The following is a 20,920-nucleotide window of genomic DNA, read 5'->3' as shown; positions in this document are numbered from 1 at the left end:
GAAATACCCTTATATATGCCCCTGCTCAAATCCTAAAAATGCCTTTATCTATATTTTTGCCCCAGGTATATAAAATTTATGGATCCATCCCTGGATATATCTAATGCACTATATTGATATTGTGTTCTTAAACCCTATATTTATGGTTGTTATTATCTTTTTAATATTAAAAAATAAAAAATAAAATTACACATGAGAATTTATAGACCATTTTAGATCTCTAAAATCATATGGTCGTAAATTAGTTATAGTTAGCAATTATTGGATGAGTTAGCAATTGATCATATCCTATAAAACTACTCCCTCCGTTTCTTCATAGCTGAGTCATTTTTTCATTTCAGGAAGTTTCTTCGTCGTTGAGGCATTTCCATATATGGTAACTTTTTCTCTATTTCTTACTTTATTCTCTCTTACTTTATTCTCTCTATTTTATTCACTTTATACTTTACTCTCTCTACCTTTTCTTCTCTTTTACTTTTTTATCTATTTATTTAACACATTTCTTTCTAAAACTATATGTCGAAAAATTTCGCCTCAACTATGAAGAAATGGAGTGAATACTCAATATGTATATATATGTGTAATCCATACTTCTTTACTCATTTTTTTTCACATTTCTTAAAATCGCGTTGAATAAAATATGGATAACAATTTACAAATATAGGATGTAGAGTACTATACAAATACAATGATCAATAATTATAAATTAAATAAACTAGTAGTCTCATTTTTATTTTGGCATGAATTTTTTAAAAAAATGGATAAAAGAAGGTTAGTGGAATATATATGTCTCACTTATATATATTAGTTTTAAATTATGTGTGAGTGAAACGAGTTAGTGGAATATGAGGTCTCTTTATCATTTATAGTAATGATGAATCGAGACTCCTATTAATGGACAGATCAAAATGGAAAAACTTGACTCTTATTCGCGGACAGAATAGCATTGCATCCATATTAAATTAAAAAATGTTTTAAAAAATAATTGAAAGTAGTGTATCTGCAAAGATTAAATCCTTTAAAATTTAGGCGCCACTACGATTAAACACTCCACTAAACACTTGACTCGCCCCTCGACTCGCAGCTCCGCCGTTGGCTTCGCCTCCTCCGCCACTTCAATTCTCCCATCAAATTCACTGTATTGAATAATCTTACACGTCGTCACTAAGTGTGTGTAGCTATTTAATCATTTAACTCTCGTTGTGTGTAGTACGACGAACTAGGGTTTTAATAATTTTATTCAGGAATCACTTGCTACTTATATTTGTATCAAAAACAGCATACCAAGTTTTCGTGATCTTCTCTTTATATGTATTGCAGCATAATCGGTGGACCTTCACAAGTACCAAATGGCTGAGTCTCCAAGGTAAATAAAAAGCGAACTGCCAGATATGTATTCTCATTGCGATTTTTAATTTACATTTGCATAGTTATTAAAACGAAATGTAGTTTTTATTGGCATTCGCAGTTTGGAAGAGATGCGAGAAAATTTATTGTATTTGTTTGAATCGAAATCTTCAGGGAAGATGACAGTGATATGCTTCGCGTGTTAGTGGCTACGGATTGCCATCTTGGTTACATGGAGAAGGATGAAATTCGCCGGCATGATTCGTTTCAGGCATTTGATGAGATTTGCTCAATTGCTGCACAAAATCAGGTATATGATATAGTAGTTCTTTTTAATTCCGATTTTTGCTTAATATGAAAAATATGATTCTGCTTCTGTACTCTAGTCCATTGGCATCATAAACTTAAATGGTGGCCATAGCTATCACATGTCGCACAGTCAATGGATTAGTGTAGCACACTTAGGGGCTGTTCGGTTTGCAAGATTATATCTCATGATTAAATTTGTATTATGTTTGGTTAATGAGATTGAATCTCACAACTTAATCCTAGATGGATAATCATGAGATAATTAGTCATAGCCACCCTCTCCAACTAAATTAATTTCACAAGTTAATCCTAGATGGATTATAGTCATGGCAACTGAACAACACCGTACAACGGTACAAGTATATATCAATTTACCGGGATGACAAGAAATCATTGTTGGAAGTGATTTTATGACTGTTGAATATTTTATGTTGCATGATCCCTGATTTTGGTTCTTAAATGTAATCTTGCTTTCTTTGATTCTTTCTCTTGTGAGTTGTTCACACCATGTCTTCACTATTTTTGTTCATTGTCAGGTTGATTTCATACTTCTAGGTGGTGATCTATTTCATGAGAATAAGCCTTCAAGGTCAACCTTAGTCAAAGCCATTGAAATTCTCCGTCGTCACTGCCTTAGCGATAAGCCAGTGCAGTTCCAAGTTGTCAGTGACCAGACAGTGAACTTTGCCAACTGGTATTCTCTTTCTCTGGATATCTCTCCTGTCTTAATCATCATCAATACTTGGTTTCTCCCTACACATCCTTTAAACCCAGCTATTCAAACTTTCTGAGATGTATTGTAGATTTTACTAACTCAATGAATCACGGCGAGGGGCGAATCCAAATAGAAAAACTCATAATGGGTTAAGGGATAATAAGGCTCAAACTGATGACTTCAACCTGTCTATGTTTTCCTTATGTAGCTTTGGTCATGTGAACTATGAAGATCCACACTTCAATGTTGGGTTGCCAGTTTTCAGCATTCATGGAAATCATGATGATCCTGCTGGAGTGGTATGAATTTTATGGTAAACGTAGTGCTTGTTTCTCTCTAAAATGACTGCATTAACTGCTGACCTTTTCAATTCGAAAAACATAATACGATTCAAAACCTTCTCTTTGTGCACCTGAGGAGAGTTTCGTTTTACAGTTTGAAAAGCTAATAAGATGAGTAATTGACCCCAACATTCTATTACCTAACCATATAGTTCACTGTAGACCTGGATACTGGAATTAGGCTGTTCTGTTATGTTAAATGTGGTCCCTGGCTCACTCTATCATGCTTTTCCCTACTTTGTGTAAGGCTTGGTTTGCAAAATCAGTATGAATTTTGAGTTGTTTTATGGGGTTTCTTGTTAACTGTTGTTGCAGGACAATCTTTCTGCTGTTGATATTCTTTCAGCATGTAATCTTGTCAACTATTTTGGAAAATTAGTTCTTGAAGGGTCTGGTGTTGGACAGATCACTCTCTACCCTATTCTTATAAAGAAGGTGTGATCATAACGTAAAAATTGATCCGGTTGGAGCAGGAATAATAGTCTTTTACTTCTTTGGTTCAGTAAATGACATGTGCCGATAATGTATTATAGGGATCAACATCTGTAGCTCTTTATGGTCTTGGAAATATCAGAGACGAACGCTTGAATCGAATGTTTCAGGTACATGGTTGTCTGATCTGGGTTATTTATAATTTTATGCAATCAAATAGGCCTGTTTCTTATTACTCTTGTTTTGTGAGAAATAGACGCCACATGCAGTGCAGTGGATGAGACCAGGCTGTCAAGTTTCAGAATGGTTCAGTATACTAACACTTCATCAAAATAGGTAATAACTAACAACCAACAGTGAGATAATATTTGAGTTGAATGTACATGATAACCAGAAAGACAAATAATAATTGAATACCTATGAGCTCTTTCAAGTTAAGGTTGTATTGATTGCACTTATTAACGTAATCTTCACTTTTTTTTCAGAGTGAAGACAAATCCAAAAAATGCAATAAATGAACATTTCTTGCCTCGATTTTTGGACTTTGTTGTTTGGGGGCATGAGCACGAATGCCTTGTTGACCCTAAGGTTTCAAATGGCTGTGGTACTGGTTCGCTATTTGATCATAGTTTCTGATTGATGATTGTTTGGTTGACAGGAAGTACCAGGAATGGGTTTTCACATTACACAACCTGGTTCATCTGTTGCAACATCTTTGATTGATGGTGAATCAAAGCCAAAACATGTGCTGCTTTTAGATATCAAGGTTATAATTGACTGAATTTTGCTTTGCACCTATCATCCCTTTTGTTTTTATTAATTTATACTTCTTTTATTCTTTCAGTTTCCATAATACCTAAATAATTTATATATGTACTACCAAATGCAATGTAGGGGAATCAGTATCGGTCGACAAATATACCTCTGACTTCAGTGAGGCCATTTGAATACACAGAGGTATAATTGTCCTTCTATGTGGAATAACCAGAGAAACTTCAACTACATTTCTTATAGTTTATGATGTGAAGGTGGTGCTAAAGGATGAACCTGACATAGACTCTAACGATCAGAATTCAATTCTTGAACATTTGGACAAAGTGGTAAGAATGCTGCATCCTTTTGTGCTCCTCTTTGTATGCTATAAGCAAAGTCTGCACATTAGAACATGCTCATTAATTATGAATTTTGCTAATTCAACTGCAGTGCATATTTTCTCATTCTTTGGCTCTGTTTTTGTAGGTTAGAAATTTGATAGAAAGGGCAAACCAGAAGGCTGTCAAGAAACAAGAGCTCAAGCTACCCTTAGTTCGAATAAAGGTAATTCTTGTATCTATATTGTTTTTTTCACTTTTTTCTTTAATTTGTTAATTTCTTATTATTACTCTGGTAAATTTTACTTTATGCTCAACTCTATTTGCTTTTGAAATAAATAGGTTGATTATTCAGGGTTTATGACAATAAATCCACAAAAATTCGGGCAAAAGTATGTAGGGAAGGTACGCAATTCCTTTTCCTTTCAACCCAATTAAAAACAACAGGAAGTTTTAATTGCTGATGGTTCTCACAGTTTCTACAATATAGGTTGCAAATCCACAGGATATTCTTATATTTTCTAAAGCTTCTAAGAAAGCTCAAGGTGACGGTAAGTTCCATGGCTCATATGTCTCTGGTTTCCTAAAGTTAAATATGCCAACATGTCTATACTTTGTCATATGTGTAATTACACCATACTTTGTCATATGTGTAATTACACTATACTTTGATGATTGTCATTTTGTCATGATCTAAATATACCAGTACTGCTATCTTTTACTGATGCCATATTATAACTGTTGAGTACTTCTTTATCAACACCCTCTTTGGCACCTCCTTTCATTTCTTTCCTCTAGACTGTATTGATGTTCAGCACAGTTCCAGATTTTATTTTATGTATCTTGTAAGTGTGTTAGTGATGACCTTACTATTTTATTATGTAGTGAATATATATTGATGACTCTGAACAGCTCCATCCAGAGTTAAACATCTTCTTTCATTCTTGAGTGTCACTGCTGATTGGGACAAATTTTATTTTGCACTAGGTAAAATTGATGACTCCGAACGACTTCGGCCAGAGGAATTGAATCAGCAAAACATTGAAGCTTTGGTTGCTGAAAGTAATCTGGTATATTTCACCACCATTCATTGCACATTTTTAGTTCATTGGAATCATCACGATATTGGTGAAAATTGAAATTGGTTATTCTACAATCTACAGTACAATACAAGACACTATCAATCTATTTTGTGAATATCAATTTTGGTGTTTTACCTGTAACAAACGAAAAGCCATAAGTCCCAGAGTGGATCAAGGGCACTACAAATTTTATGCAACCAAGTTTCCAAACATATAGTATTTTCAAATTGACTTTCCTGATTCTATCAAAAGATGCCTCAGTGTCTACCCCAACTTAAATCTGTGTTAGTTTGAAAAAACAGTTTCTTTACCAAATTATGACATTAAGAATAAAGTTTTGATAATGATTTAATATTGTATGTATTTCTCTAGTCTAAGACCTCATGGACAATATGATTTTTCAGAAGATGGAGATACTTCCCGTCAATGATTTGGATGATGCATTACACAGTTTCATCAATAAGGATGATAAGATGGCTTTCTATTCTTGTCTGAAATACAACCTAGAAGAAACTCGTGTAAGTGATTTGTAGTGATATCATTCCTGGGTATCAATCAGGCAGTTGCACTGATGGTGCTTTAATATCCTTGCTGTATCTTGCTAACTTGACTTATTTTCTACAACAGAATAAAATATCTCTTAATCCAGATGTTCAAAAATTTGAAGAGGAAGACATCATTGTGAAAGTTGGGGAGTGCTTAGAGGCAATAAATCTTTTCCCTCCGTATTCTTTCCTTTTCATCTGTTACTCGTGCTTCATTAAATAATTAATCATTTAGCTGCTTAGATATTACGTACCTGATATTCTTGTTACTTTTGTTATTCTGTATACTTATCCTTGATAGTGAGGTTACCATAGAAAATTGCGAACTTGGCATGGTTTTGCAAATGACCATGGTTATGAATGCTACTTGAGTTTTCATCTATGCATTTTACTATTTTGTAAAAAGAGGCTTTGACCAGAATATAGTCTATGTTTTTCACCAAATTGACTGAATTTGAGATGTGCAGAGCCATACCCCTGTACCCCTGTTTAAATTGTGCTATCACCCTTTATGGGAGACCTTTTATCAACTAAAAAGATGACATTATAAAAATATAAATGTGTATCTTTTCAGGAACGTGTCAAAGAAAGATCTTTGAAGCCAAGAGACTCCCAACAGCTCATGTTTAGTGGCCAACCCTTGGTATATTTTAGCTAGCTAAATACAAACAGAAGATGTTCTAGCTAAGCTAGCTATATGATGTATTTCAATGGTTTGTTTGTTATCACATTTCCCACAGAATGTCAGAAGTAGAAGTACTCAAGGAGTTGCTGATACTACTTCCTTCAGTGATGATGAAGATGCTACTCCACTAACAGGCTCAAAGTCTACCAGAAAGGGCAGGAAAGAGCCATCACAGTCTTTGAAGTCTTCCCAAGATATTACTGAAGCTAGTAAGCAGACTGGAAGAGGAAGGGGAAGGGGAAGAGGGAGGGGCAGGGGTTCCAGCATACTAAAGCAGACCACGCTAGACACGAGCTTGGGTTTCCGTCATTCACAAAGGTAAGATTTTTTCAATGTGTCCCTTGCTGCTTTCGGATATGCTGCAATAACAGATTCCCTTACTCAAGCATATACGCTCCTTTCGTTTGCCTCACCTTATATTCTTGTTGTCCTCTGACTCTCCGTGAGGAATGCTCAGCTGAAGCTTGTATAGTGTGTTACAGTTGCAATAAATTAGATGGAAATCTAAGTATGATAGAAAATCTTATACTTTCTCCATGAACTCTCTGACTCCCTTTTTCTGCACTTGGTTTACCTGCTGTGTGGTCCCCAGCTCTTTAAAAATTGTAAATATGGAGTTCAGAAACTCTATGTACACATAAAATTTCTCGAAAGAATGGCTACATGGTATATCTCTCAACTAGATTGGGCTATTGCATAGTTACTGCCTTACTGTGTTCTCTGCGGATGGTGGAAAAAATTATAATACTCTTAGCATTGCTTGGTTTCATAATATATTATACACATATGTTGGTGAATGCAATACCTGGCATGTTTGTCAATTTTAATCCAAGCTGAATGATTTTCACTGAATTTTATTATAAAAGTTTATGTGAGGGCATGAATCTTTAGTAGAAAAACAGCACATGTTTACTTGGATAAGGTATACATAATAGAGATGTGGTGATAACTTATCAGCACTATTTCATCTTCCTCTATTGAGCTTGGAGAAAATCTCCTATTTGATGTTATTGTGCTGCAGATCTGCATCAGTTGCCGCAGCTGTTCCAGTTCAGAGTTTGGCTGATGAAGAGGATGAAGTTGATTCAGATTCAAATGATGAAACTGCAAGAGTTGATGTTAATGATATTGCTGATGATTCGGTATTGAGTTAAGCTCTTTATGCTCAGTAATCTTTTGAGCTTCAATCCGTAACACTGATTTCTGTATGTGTTTCCTCTGTAAGGATGAGGATGAAACTTTGCAAGGGAAGGGCAGAAAAAGAGCTGCTCCAAGGGGAAGGGGTAGAGGTAGGGGTAAAGCTTCCACCTCAAAAAGGGGAAGAACAACAGATAACTCTTCATCCTCATTTCATAGATTGCTATCAAGTAGAGATGATGAAGACGATGACGATGATGACATGGGGAAGAAATTGAATAAATCTCAACCTCGGGTAATGATGCAGTTCTGGATAAACCAATTTCCCCTTTTGTATGCTGTAAATCCCCTGGTAGCCTTAAAATTGATAGTAGTATCAGTCATGGCTGCATAGTCTCCTTTCCACACGGTTTGTCATTTCATCTCTTAGCCTAGCTTAGCCGAAGCTTCTCATCTCATGATCGTGCATGAAATGAGCTCGAGCAGTTATAGATCAGACTTATAAGCATTAGGGGATGTAATTAACAACCACATAAACAGACAGATATTGATCCTAAAACTTGAATTGTAGGTGACAAGAAACTATGGAGCTTTGAGAAGGTAGCTGCAAGCAGGATCTAAACTCCTTTACCGCCTGATGATGTAATTGTATGGTTCATGGACTCGAGATGGTTGTGTTTTTGGCGCACTATCCTGTCTTATCGTCCTCATCCTGTCTGATTGTCTTCATCTGCTTCTTGTCGTGCGGATTTGGTAGTGGAAGGTTTACCATTTCTGAGTTTTAATAGATTGATTTTAGGCCATGTAACCTGACGGTAATGGCTAACGAATCATTAGTATCCACAAGTGAAAAGGTGATGACTATTCTTTATAAACTGCTCATGTTTTTCTAGTTCTATCTGGATTACATATTATCGTAACTGGTTATTGGGAAGTATTATGTGGTGAATGAGTGGGAAATTTGAAATGGATACATCTTTGTGCTAAACTGAAACCCATTTCAATGTAAATATCACATCAAATAGTGGTTTTACTCCAACCAAAAGTTAAAAGTTAAAACAATATTCTCTATTCACTATCTTTTTTTACTCACAAAATTAGAAAAAGAAATTGGGATTATTTTAGTGTAAACTTAAAGCTATTTGTTTTTTACTTGAATTTAAAATGAGATTGATTTTAAAGTACTATTGAAGCTAATTATGTACTCCATTTTAAGTTTTAGTTTTGTATGGAGTGATCCCTTATTATTTAGTTAAAAATTGAAAATCCTAATTTGAACATATCATTGCTCATATGGCGTTCTACATATTCAATTTAGAGGCAGGAAAATATACCAAAATACCGAAACTCCATAATTTAATACTATATTATATTCAAACTTTATTGAATAAATGAAACTTTAACTAAATTTTGTAATTTAAATCACTACGATTTCCATTTCTTATATATATACACATCGCATACCATAAAAATGTGATTTAATTGACACGAACACGATGGTTTTTTTCAATTAATAAGTGTCTATATTTATGTAAAAATAATTAAAATGTAAAATGTTTTGATCCCTCAAAAAAAATCAGACCCATTTCATTAAAAAGATACTATTAGATAAAAAAAACGAATGCCTGAACTCGGAACGAAATGTGTGATGATAAACGACGACAATACACAGAGTTTGTTTGTTTATAGTAGTTGAATGGATACTAGAGGCACACCGAGAAGCGTATGTTGCGTGGGCGACATCCATGGCTTCATAACCAAGCTCCAGAGCTTGTGGTCTAACCTCGAGCAAGCAGTAGGCTCCCCTGCTTTCCAATCTGCTCTAATTATCTTCCTGGGCGATTACTGCGACAGAGGCCCCAACACCAAGGAAGTCCTTGATTTCCTCATTTCTCTCCCCTCCAATTACCCTAATCAGCGCCATGTCTTCCTCTGCGGCAACCATGACTTCGCATTCTCCGCCTTCTTGGGGCTTCTCCCCGCTCCAGTCGACGCCTCCGATTTCTCCGCCACGTGGACGGAATACGCGATGAATGAGGAGAGAGAGAGGTGGTATAAAGGCCATGGCTACGAGAATATGCATCTGCAGGGAAGGAGGTGGGCGGGTAGGATGATTGGCTTCAATCGCGCCAAAAACACTGATTATCAGGGCTCCATTTACGATGCTGCCCCTACTTTCGAATCCTATGGTGTTCCCCATGGATCTGCAGGTATCATTCATCATTTTCAACTCTTCTCTAATTTTGTATGTGTGTTTAATTATGCTTTTAACTTTTGTGAACAATATTCCGATTCCTGAGCATCTATGTGGAAGTGGAAGTTTGTTTTGTGATATCTTTTGACTCCTTTTGGAATGTGGAAGCATTGGCCTAAAAAAAATTGGTTTTGATTTGTTAATAAAGATAGCTCTGTTTTGGCAGTTTAATTCAATTGTAGGGTTCTACTTTTTTTATTTGGATTTGATGATTCGGAATACTATTGTGTTGTAGCTAAGCTTTGTTTGATTTTGGCCTTGGGCAATGGTTTGTTGCTTATTCAGATTAGTGATATTGGTCTTTAAAAACCGCCGCATTCTGGTATTTGTACTATCTTTGAAATTGGTCTTTAAAATCACTTTTTTTTATAAGTGTGCAGTTTTCCCAACCCTACCCAAACAGAGCTTTTTCGGTAGATGTTGATCCTGTGTGGATAGCCGTGTAATCTATATGGTTTAGTACATGAAACAACGTCTTTTCGAACTCTTAATTCTTGAATTGAGGTTTAATAATACAAAGTATCAAAATTCTTTCAAAGTTTATGGTTTTCAAGACCAATATCCCTTCAGATTATGACTACATCTGCTGGAGCTGCCGGATATTAAGTCCATCTAGTGTGCTCTCTGTGAGTTTCTTGCCTATGCCCTTTAGGTTCCTCGAACAAATCCAAGTGATCCTGTATAGATAAGACTGGTGTAGATGGATTTACTTCGAAATACTCTTGAATTGGATAGAAATTTCAGTTTAAGACGTCGTAGTTTCATACTATGATGTGTTGCACATGCCACAGAGTTGATGAAGGTAGTTCCGGACGAGCACAAGAAGTTTCTTGCTGATTTGGTTTGGATTCACGAAGAGGTGAGTAAGCCTATAGATCAGTTCCTCTGCAAGAAATAATGTTGTGCAAAAAAGAATCAAATCAAACCACTAACTTGGCCTATTGAATGTGCAAGGAAAATGTAAGTATAGAGACAGAAAAAGGATTGCAGAACTGTAAACTGATAGCTGTGCATGCTGGTTTGGAGAAAGGTAAAGGGGTCAAAGAGCAGCTAGATTATCTGAAAGCCAAGGATACAAGGATCCCTAAAGTCGAAGCTCTTAGTGGGAGAAAGAATGTCTGGGACATCCCAGAGGTGATTCGCTTAATTATCAACTTCTGTTTGAACAAAAACCGTGTGACATTCCATGGTATATTTCTTGATCTTGGTTTGGTTTCTTGTAGGAATTGAGTGAAACTCCAACTATTGTGGTGAGTGGTCATCATGGAAAGGTCCATATTGAAGAGTTGCGGTTAATAATTGATCAAGGAGGTGGTATGGTGAGTAACCCAGTGGCTGCTCTTGTGCTCCCATCAAAGACCCTCGTGCTCGACACTGAACAATTGGTGAAATAGTCTCTCTAATTTTCCATCAGCTTTGTCAGAAAACTCTGAGAATGTCATGTTTTTTTTTGTTGATTGACCAGATTCTTGATGGGATTTAAGCTCGCCAATAAGCTCCAAAATGTCTTAATTAGTTTTATCATTTGTTTTGAAGAGCTTTGTGTAGTCTCATATATACACTCATGGCTCATCTATATTAATGTGGCAGCCAGTATTCATAATTTCAATCGGTAAATCATTTGTTGACCGAAGCCCAACCCAGTTGAATGAATATAATGTGTGCTAGATGTCGTAAGGAGCAAATATCCAGCATTTCATCCGAAGCAACAAATTCTCTCACGAGTCCAGAACTACATTTAACTCCTATTTTCCCTCTCTAAAAATGGCGAAAACAAATGTAACAACATTGAAAAATGGAACAAATAGCTTTGTTATCTAGTCATTTGTAATGTGACACTTGAGTAACTAAAGGAAAAAATCAACAGTAAAAAAAAGGTAAAAAGCTCAATTTTCATCACTTTCTGAGCCACCATCAGAACTCGAACCCTTTGCATCATCATGTACCGAGCCATCTGCCACAGCTCCTTGAGCATCTTTACCCCTGACATCCTCGTCATCTTCGCTGTACTCACTCTCGTAATCATCATCATACTCATCATCGCCTTCCTCGTCTTCATCTTCGGCTCCATCCTCTAACGATGGCACTTCATCTGTAGAGACAATGTTCCTCGTGCCAGCACGAGTTCGTTTCAACACCTTGAGCTTCACATTGGACTTTGCATCACAACCTATCCATGCATCACACAAGCAGTACGAGGTCAGGTTGTAATTTCCTTCGGAGGGGGCCTGGAACTTGCCCATCACTAGCCTTGAACCTGATTTCACTCTATTAATTGCTTCTTTTACAGCTATCTTAATCTCCTTTGCACTGGCACCAGACCCCTCCTTTAATTCTTGAATTGCTTTAGACGCAGCAATTATTGCAGTGGCCTCATCCATGAAATTAACCTTTTGCGACATCCAGACATCGTTTGAAGATGCGTCTGCAAGCAGCAGCCAAAAATTCTCCTCTTTTTCATAGGGGAAGTAGGGAGCATGTGGTAAGGCACGGATCGAGTCATTCCATCGCCGAAGAGTAATCCAAGCTTGCATGGTCACAATGTCACCCTCTTGTATTCCCTCCTCACCTTCTGTCTCACATGTTAAATCAATTAAAATGGAAGGCATCATCTCAAGAACGATCTCCACATCTTGGGCTTCAGCATCAGAAAAGCCAGCAAACTGAGTCAACAGCTCTGCGCGCTCTTGTTGTTTCATTTCACGAAAATCTTGGAACGATCGAACTTTCTAAACAGAGACAAGGAGTCAGGAAGTCAATACCCATAACAGACTATAAGGTGAGATTTTCCAACACTGCCAACAAAAATGTTTTATGGGGGGCAATAAGAGATTCGGTGAAATAACAGGAAAATAATGAAACCGCGGTACTTTCCACAAATAGGTTATGGCCACAGAAACAAGGTTACAGCAACTTCAAATATGTAGTTGCAAAACCAACATGCACACTTGAGTACTTTGACATAGGGGCACACATGTACATAAAAGAAGACGAATAAGACACACACACACACACACACAGAGAGAGAGAGACCTTTCTGGCAATCTTTTTTACCACTGATTCAGTAAAATGCGGCAGCTGGAGAAATGGACCATAACCTTCACTTGAACCGCCGGTTGCTTTTCTTGCACTCAGGGGGACAGCCTGCATAAGAACAGGAACACTTACACTTTAGTTTCAATGAATCATAGATCTTTCAAGGAAACAAGAAAATAATTAACAAAAAATAAAAGGATCCAAGGTGGTTCAGAAATACTCAAGAGAAAAGGCATCTCTTTGTTTCTCCAGAAAGGTTGAGCATAGTTAATTAACTTATTGTCTCTATGGAATTCTACCTACATGATTAGGTTGTTGATCAAAAGCAGTTTCCAGTCAAAGGTTTCCCTTGTTTATGAATTTGTAGAGTTTTATATTCATGATACAAGCCTAAAGAATCTTAACGGAAAGAATTCCAGTTTCTTTCTGATCGATGTGGCTTCGTTTAATATCTACAAGAACAACTAGAATTTATTTATTCTTAAAATGAGAGGCAACAGCGAAATAATATTTGTAAAGACAGCCTATTTATTGTATGATAAAAAGAAGATATATCTTTAATTGGCATGAGCTAACAGGAGGAAATAACCCGAGATATGACCACAAGGTTATTGATGGTCAAAGAAGCAACTGATTTTAACAGCAAAGAAGTTAGAGCAGTAAGTTCACATTGTACTACTTTGGAACTCTAGATGTACCTGGATCATACTCTGGGATAGCTCAACCACTCCAATAGCAGGTCTCAGCCATCCATGTCCTTGTTGGGTACGTGGTATGATTGCCATCTGCATAGGAATATAATTTCTATATAATCAACTATACCCATAGAAACGTGTACAATATGATTACAAAGTTGCCCCACAATAATAACCAAGGAAGTTGACAAGCATCAGTGCAAAACCATAAAGGGACGTAAGGGCACTTATTCCATAATTCTCTAGATAAAGGTGGAACAAAGATTTGTATCGAGAAACTGCTTCAAGCATGATATGCTAATTTTATAATAATAAAGAAAAAAGGGTGGAAATCTCCCTTATTTCCAACCACATATGACTTAAACAGAGTAGCAAAATGATTAATAATTGTGGTTATCTTTCAGGAATCCATCTGGATAGTTCTCCCTAAAAAGTAGTAATGTAAAATCATAAATCATTTATAATGTATTCCTCTCATGAAATACACATAAATGAACAAAAAGAAAAGGGATACACAAAAGCTGAAATGCTGAATGATATGCTGCTAATACCTTAATTAGTTCTTCTAGAAGACGAGGTGCAAGGGCAAGCATTTTCTTAAAATCTTGCTGCAAATATGGAGATAATTCTGCGGTTTCACGAGTCAGGTGTGCTTGAATTAATAACTCAGACTGTGAACAAAAAACATATACTTTTAGAAGGGAAACATATACATATCAATGCATTTAACTTCCAAAACTCAACAGATAATTAATTACCTTCACTAAAGCCGGATGCTGTTTCCAAAATTTAGCTTGTTCTTGTCGGATATTTCTAAGGTCCAGATTTAGCTCACTCCTGACCAACACAAATAACTTCTGCAGCGATTCTTCATCAGTTCGACGAACGGGGATCTCCATGTATTCGGCAGCCCTAATGAAAACTTCCATCACCTTGCTGTACAAATAAAAGATTAGTTACACGCTAATTTGAAACCAAATCATTACAAAAATTTAAATAGCAAAATATGCTATTCTCCTACATTGTATTACATGCTTATCACTCCAAAGAGTCCAAACTAGCAAAAATCAATTCAAAATTCCTTATCACTCCAAATAATGGTACACTTTTAAGTTCATATGTCATATAGATTCAACCAAGTTTAAAGATGTCATGGTAATGATTTAAGCATGTCGGGTCAAAGGTAGAGTACCGATTACATCAAATGGTTCCATACCTTGGAGCTAATGAAGGCTTCATAAAATGGTAATAAGCATACATTGTGTGATGCATGACATAATTCCCTGTATATTTTGATGACCTTGACAAGTATATGACCGCTATTGTCAGGGGCAGAATGATACAGACTCCAACAATTCCAAGTAGCAAAATTCCACCAGATGCTCCATCAATGTTCAAAAGAAACTGGGGAAGAGCAATTCCCATTTGTATGCCCTACAGAGGGGAAAAACCACAGAGCTAATTTCTCATGCAAAACTGTCAGAAAAAATGATGATGACTAATATAAGATCTCCATATATACAATTACCTGCCTGCCATCAGGGTGCCCATACTTCTCAAAGTTCTCCCGTGATATAGGATCAGTTAGAGCCTGATAAGCCTTGGATATATAATCGATAAAGTACTTGTTAGCCTCTGCACAAGAAGGTTTAAAATCCAGTAAGCAACTGGAACAAGAACACTGCCAGTTTCAATCTCGGTTATACTATTAAACAGTAATAGTAAATTGCAGGCATTAAACACCTTCAACCTGGGTCTGGATTTTTATCAGGATGGTATAAAATGGAAAGTTTCCTATAGGCCTTCTTTATTTCTGGTTCTGACACTCCCGGTTCTAATCCAAGTATGCTGAATGGCTCAAATATTTGGATCTGTATAAGGAAGTTCAACATTATATTCTGAGCAGATAAAATTAAAGGAAATTAATGGAAAAACACAAAATGTCGTTAACAAGCTGGACTGTATTCCGATACATGGTTAAACCACTTCTTGATGCATATTTGAGAAATATGCTCAACATCCCTAACAGATCTTCCAGTCCAGACTCAGATATGTATTACTAATAATTACTACTCCACTACTTTGAGGGGAACAGTAAGAAAGAGAATGTACCTCAGTGTTAATATGTTTGATGTAGAAACTCAAAAGCACAACCACCACCCAGAGCAACAACACCGTCAGGTTGCTATAAGTCGAAAAGTTTGAAATCTGACATGTGACAGCCACCAGATGGATTAAAGGATACCACGGAAAGAAACACGGATCAGCTAACACTAGTAATGTCAACTTGAGCATTGGGAGGAGGTTCACAGTCAGGTTAGATGCTTACACGTCTAAATATGGATTTCCGATACTTCCCAGAGCGGAAGCAAACTGAACAACGGCAATTAATATTCTGGCTCTTTTTTCTGAATGTGAGGTATAAATTGACAAACGTATAAGGCACTAGAGGCAGTGCAATCATCGTCAACACAAAAATTGGGAACAGCGCACTATTCTCTTCAGCCGCAGCCATACTTAACTTCTAGCTTCTCGCACTCCAATTCTTCAATCCAATAAAAACTCCACTCAACTTTTGTTTTCCATAAACCAATATCAACAAGTAAAAAGGAATTCAAATGGCTAAGCATATGCATTGCTGGTTAAACCTAAATTCTTAAATTTCACAATACCTAATTCCTAGTTTTCCAATAGTTATTCATACAACAGCTCGTAAATTGATTAATCAACATTATTTTGCAAATCAGAAAGTCCAATTTTGTAAATATGGATGCATGTAGCGATCAGCAGAATCAAAGCAATATGTCGAAGAAAGTATAAATCGGAATTAGCAGATCAAATACAGCAGATGAAAAACTTGAAACAATCGAATGATGTAGTAGTAAAAACCTGGCCGGAAAAGTGCGGGAATTGAAGCCGAGAGCAGGTGAGCTGAGCTTTGGGAAAAAGAATCCTAAGCTGTGGAAGCAGAAGTCGAGCTGTAGAATCAGCCCTAGGAATTTGAAGATGATGAAACTGATGTAGAGATGGTGTGTTTACCGGGATTTGCCGTACGCGTTGTTTCAACGATGGGGAAGAGGTTTGGACTCGAAGCAAGCACGTGGCCCATCTTTCAGTTCGTTCGGCCCGTTAATAGCATAACGTATCAGCTAATTTTAATATTGGGTGTATACAATTTAGTGATCAATTCCTAATTTCAATATTGGGGGTATACAATTTACTGATAGATTCTTTTTTTAGGCGTTAAATTGCATCACGTATGAGCTGATCTCCATATTGAGTGTGTAACTTGCTATTAAGTACTCCCTCTCTCCTGGATAATTCATCCCACTTTAATCGGATACGGGTTTTTAAAATGTAATGAAAAATAAGTTGAAAAAGTTAGTGAAATGTGGGTCCTACTTTTATATATTAGTTTTATAATAAAATGTGAGTAGGAATGAGTTAGTGGAATATAGGGTCTGTCTAACTACCAAAAATAGTAAAAAGTAAAATAGGATAAATTATGTGACGGACCGAAATGGAAAACTGAGACGAATTATCCGGGACGGAGGGAGTATTAATTGCTAATTTCGATATTGGGTGTACTAATGAATTTCTTTTTTTCTATAGGTAAAAATAGATAGTAATACAAAAGTCGCTTCGATTTTAATCGAACAATTTTTTTTTTCACTTTTTCTTTGGTAAAAAAATGAAGTGGACAGAGCCCGATTATAAATTAATGAACGTAACCTAGTTTATCATACACAAACCAAATACTAAAACTCAAGAGAGGGGACTTTAAAACATGGACAACTTTATAAAGTTGCATGCGTAATGTGACAGAAAGTTAGCAGCGAAATTTCCTTCCATGTGCACATGACGGAGTACCACTGAGTCAAACTCATGTAACAATCTCTACACTCCGTACTATAGATCTGCAATTGGGGTCACTTCAAAGTTCCCCTCAATTATGGACACACCAATTAAATTTATCACACTTTACCTCCAGCTTTCGAATACCCATATTCTTTGCCAACTGTAGCCCATAAAACAAGCACCAAATTTCGGCAGTCAAAATAGAACACACTTCAATATTAGCAACAAAACCATACCTCCAAGTTCCTATAGTATCATAGATGTGACCACCACCAAAAGCATGTCATGATCTTCCCTTTAGCGATGCGTCAATATTGAGCTTACGGATGTTCGGCAAAGAGGGTCGCCAACTGACAAAAGTGGGTAGTCGAGCTACTCCAGAGGTTGTATCGTTTGTCATTTTAGCCTCTTCTACCGTCTTTGCTAAACTAACAATCCGAGTCATGCTCTCACGGATTAATCCTATCTATCCTCTTAAACATGAAGCCATATCGTCTTTTCCAAATTTGCCAGCAACATACTCCATATACCGTGCATAATTTGGCTCCACCTAACAAAGTTTTTCTGACTTTGTGCATTAACTACTATTCTACTAGAGCAATTCACTTACCAAACAATATATTTCCCTTTAACATAACAAGAGTGAACTACTTAGGAGTACCTAAAATTTGGATTGATATTAAACGCGATACTCAAATGTTAAAAATGACACCACGTAGTACCAAAAATATTGTTCACTCATATAAAATCATTCACTTTATAAATAATTAGTATCTCACACTCGTGATGCACACCTTATCGTATTTCTTTTAAAATATTCCCTCCGTCCTAAGCTATTTCCTCCATATTCCATTTTGGATTGTCTTACTTCATTTCCGGTTGTTAGCAAAAAAAATATCTTCCTTCTTCCTTTATCTCTTTTATCTTTCTACTTTATTTTCTTTCCTACTTTATTTTTATTGGGGTTTGCAGCAGAAGAATTTACAATTCAAACAAATTAAACACAGGATCTATTTAGGTGATTATTTGGACTCTATTCGCACAAATTGACATATTACATGCAAAGAACTTGAATTAAATTATGCTTCAGGTTGAATTGAACCTTTAAACATGAATTCTACGGAGAGAACTCGATACCTTGATGATTTTTCAAAGAATCGACGATCGCTTGCGTATTCTCTATGTGATGATCTTCAGTACTCAACCAGGTATCTTCTAGTTGTATCCCAACTTTTGTTTTGATCTTAGAGTGAGTTAAACTTATCAAAATATATAAGTTTTGGAGAGAGAAGAGACTGAATCCCTACACAAAATAGAAGTGCAATTTTTTATCCTATTCAAGAGAGGGAGGTATGCAAATTTTGAGAGATGGAGGTTTATCCTTTGTCTCTCATCTATTAACCTATTCATAAAGTTATGTTGGGCTAGTCACTCCTACGGGTGGAAATATAGATATCGGGTATTGGGTTTACCCGTACCCGACCCGATACCGGCCGGGTATTGGGTATCCAATATCCACTTTTATGGGATTGGGTATGGGGTTGGGAATTGAAATTTAAGATAATTCGGGTATTGGGTAACCCGAATGTGTATCGGGAATTACCTAAATACCCAATTTATTATTTTAAGTATTTTATAAATTAGGTTTAGTCATTTCAGGCTTCAAGAGCCAAATTAATTTATTTACTAATTATAACTTTCTCTAAACTTATAGTATAAATAAGTCAATCTCTCTTACTCTAGGTCACTACTTCTATATTTTAGTTAAATGTGTAACTTTTACTCTTTTACTTACATAACCAATCCTCATAAATATAATCGTGTACTTTAAAATAAAAGTGATCTATTTTTTTTTATATAGTTTTATACTACAAAATAAATGCAACATTAAAGATATTAGTGTATTTAAATATTTTCTGTAGTTATATAAATATAATTATAATCTGAATTTTTTTTTATTAGTTATTAACACATGTAAAGAGTCGGGTATTTGGGTACCCGATTCATCGGGTTTGGATATCCGGGGTGGGTATTGGATTACCCGAAAATATATCGGGTCAGGTATCGGGTGGACATTTTAGATGATTTTTGGGTTTGGATACCCGATTTTTTCGGGTCGAGTATCCACGGATACCCGTATTCCCACCCCTAGTCACTCCTATTTGGCTTTAACTAATTAAATTAACCCCAATTTAATTTTAGCTGAAAAAAATATTATCAACCACTATAGTATAAAACAATACTCCAACTCGTTCCTGAAAAGTATGAACTGAGTGAATAAAATAATAGAGAAGAAGAAAGTAAGTAGTATGAGAAAAAATAGAGTTTTTGCCAAAAAAGAAAATCAATGGGACTGCTAAAGCAGGACGGAGGGAATACTATACTACTACGACTCAACTACCTTGGAACAACCCAAAATAAAATTTATACCCTTTTATTACGTTCGATTTGACGTAACAGCAAAAGGCGGGTTCACTAATAAACACAATTTTAATCAATAAATATTTTTTTAGTTATAATGATATTCTTGTAAGCTATCAAATGCAATATATATTTATAATAAATCAACTTTATATATATTCGTAGGGTAGGAGGGGAGTGATCAATTATTAACTAATTAGTAATCCCAAACTAAGACTAAATTTTAGCCATTAGATTAGAAAATTTAATGGTTGAAATAATGTCACATGGATAATATGTTTAATTAAGAAAATTAATAAATAAAATTAGAGGGTATTAATGTCAATTCTCTCTCATTAAAATCATCTTCAAAACTTTAAATTTACGTAACTCTCTCGATTTAAATTATTTTTTCACAAAAAATATATCAAATTAAAGATAATTTTATAAAGATTCCAATGAGATCTCAATTGCATATGTTTCGACGACGTTCGGATGATGAAATTTGATATTTTTTATTTTAGTTTTAAGTAAGTGTTGATAACCATATTTTTATCAACAAATACATAAAAAAAATCTCAATAAAACCATATAAAAATCTCAATAAATATATGTTAGATATTTTCTTGTATTACTTAGTGTTGATATTCTTATGTCATATTGTTAATACACTATGTTGATATAAAAAACATTCACGAAAATTATCATATGATGACATAATGATGATATTACCCTTTTGTTGATATTTTGTCTATTATTTATTGAGATTTGTAAAATTTAATCTCATCCACTTATTTTAAAATCTAAGAGTGAAAATTTGGTCTTGATTTTGGATTAGAGTATAAGCAGTACAATATGACCCTTAATAGGATATACCCAACATTAGATGCAACGTTTTATAATTAAAATGGGAATAACTATTTTTTTTTTCTCATCATGTATTAAAAATTGAAAGAAAAGTTATAACATGATTTTAGAACAATTCCAATGATA

At 35.5% G+C, this 20,920-nt stretch overlaps 3 protein-coding genes across 11 annotated transcripts; 2 read left to right on the top strand and 1 right to left on the bottom strand.

Annotated features, from left to right (window-relative positions):
• The first annotated feature begins 996 nt into the window (after positions 1–996).
• On the top strand, positions 997–8,580 carry LOC125185505 (double-strand break repair protein MRE11). 3 transcript variants are annotated; one of them, XM_048082039.1, is made up of 23 exons: positions 997–1,138; positions 1,321–1,366; positions 1,522–1,657; positions 2,193–2,350; positions 2,580–2,670; positions 3,028–3,147; positions 3,246–3,314; positions 3,401–3,480; positions 3,630–3,732; positions 3,803–3,910; positions 4,039–4,101; positions 4,173–4,244; positions 4,384–4,461; positions 4,578–4,640; positions 4,726–4,786; positions 5,223–5,305; positions 5,722–5,835; positions 5,945–6,022; positions 6,437–6,505; positions 6,603–6,865; positions 7,569–7,689; positions 7,773–7,979; positions 8,256–8,580. In XM_048082039.1, exons 2-23 carry the CDS (start codon positions 1,350–1,352, stop codon positions 8,286–8,288), a joined length of 2,187 nt encoding a protein of 728 aa, XP_047937996.1. In that variant the 5' UTR covers positions 997–1,138; positions 1,321–1,349; the 3' UTR covers positions 8,289–8,580. The 3 variants fall into 3 exon arrangements, with proteins under 3 accessions (XP_047937996.1, XP_047937997.1, XP_047937998.1); XM_048082040.1 differs by having other exon boundaries at positions 1,045–1,170; XM_048082041.1 differs by lacking the exons at positions 997–1,138; positions 1,321–1,366; positions 1,522–1,657; positions 2,193–2,350 and having other exon boundaries at positions 2,583–2,684.
• A 734-nt stretch (positions 8,581–9,314) lies between these two features.
• LOC125219757 (tyrosine-protein phosphatase RLPH2-like) lies at positions 9,315–11,547 on the top strand. Its single transcript, XM_048121812.1, has 4 exons — positions 9,315–9,894; positions 10,730–10,797; positions 10,893–11,072; positions 11,162–11,547. Exons 1-4 carry the CDS (start codon positions 9,381–9,383, stop codon positions 11,330–11,332), a joined length of 933 nt encoding a protein of 310 aa, XP_047977769.1. The 5' UTR covers positions 9,315–9,380; the 3' UTR covers positions 11,333–11,547.
• Positions 11,548–11,726: 179 nt separating this feature from the next.
• Positions 11,727–16,775, bottom strand: LOC125219755 (dnaJ protein ERDJ2-like). 7 transcript variants are annotated; one of them, XM_048121810.1, is made up of 13 exons: positions 16,709–16,775; positions 16,559–16,627; positions 15,999–16,214; positions 15,782–15,877; positions 15,420–15,540; positions 15,198–15,304; positions 14,886–15,103; positions 14,428–14,605; positions 14,221–14,340; positions 13,673–13,759; positions 12,972–13,082; positions 12,196–12,667; positions 11,727–12,108 (listed from the first exon to the last, which is right to left on the bottom strand). In XM_048121810.1, exons 3-13 carry the CDS (start codon positions 16,182–16,184, stop codon positions 11,825–11,827), a joined length of 1,980 nt encoding a protein of 659 aa, XP_047977767.1. In that variant the 5' UTR covers positions 16,185–16,214; positions 16,559–16,627; positions 16,709–16,775; the 3' UTR covers positions 11,727–11,824. The 7 variants fall into 7 exon arrangements, with proteins under 7 accessions (XP_047977767.1, XP_047977766.1, XP_047977762.1 ...); XM_048121809.1 differs by having other exon boundaries at positions 11,727–12,667; positions 12,993–13,082; positions 16,709–16,772; XM_048121805.1 differs by having other exon boundaries at positions 11,727–12,667; positions 16,709–16,770.
• Between the last annotated feature and the right edge of the window lie 4,145 nt (positions 16,776–20,920).

This window comes from Salvia hispanica, chromosome 4 (assembly GCF_023119035.1).
Source record: "Salvia hispanica cultivar TCC Black 2014 chromosome 4, UniMelb_Shisp_WGS_1.0, whole genome shotgun sequence".
Lineage (NCBI taxonomy): Eukaryota > Viridiplantae > Streptophyta > Magnoliopsida > Lamiales > Lamiaceae > Salvia > Salvia hispanica.
Note: the sequence above shows the minus strand (reverse complement) of the source record. Positions and strands in the feature narration are given on the sequence as shown.

Coding starts and splice junctions, on each gene's coding strand:
- LOC125185505 (XM_048082039.1), top strand. Junction 2,671..3,027: donor ATGATGATCCTGCTGGAGTG/GTATGAATTTTA, acceptor CTGTTGTTGCAG/GACAATCTTTCTGCTGTTGA. Junction 7,980..8,255: donor TGAATAAATCTCAACCTCGG/GTAATGATGCAG, acceptor CTTGAATTGTAG/GTGACAAGAAACTATGGAGC.
- LOC125219757 (XM_048121812.1), top strand. CDS start 9,381: ATGGATACTAGAGGCACACCGAGAAGCGTATGTTGCGTGGGCGACATC. Junction 9,895..10,729: donor TGTTCCCCATGGATCTGCAG/GTATCATTCATC, acceptor CACATGCCACAG/AGTTGATGAAGGTAGTTCCG. Junction 11,073..11,161: donor ATGTCTGGGACATCCCAGAG/GTGATTCGCTTA, acceptor GGTTTCTTGTAG/GAATTGAGTGAAACTCCAAC.
- LOC125219755 (XM_048121805.1), bottom strand. CDS start 16,184: ATGGCTGCGGCTGAAGAGAATAGTGCGCTGTTCCCAATTTTTGTGTTG. Junction 15,305..15,419: donor TGATAAAAATCCAGACCCAG/GTTGAAGGTGTT, acceptor CTTCTTGTGCAG/AGGCTAACAAGTACTTTATC. Junction 14,606..14,885: donor AAGCCTTCATTAGCTCCAAG/GTATGGAACCAT, acceptor TTATTTGTACAG/CAAGGTGATGGAAGTTTTCA.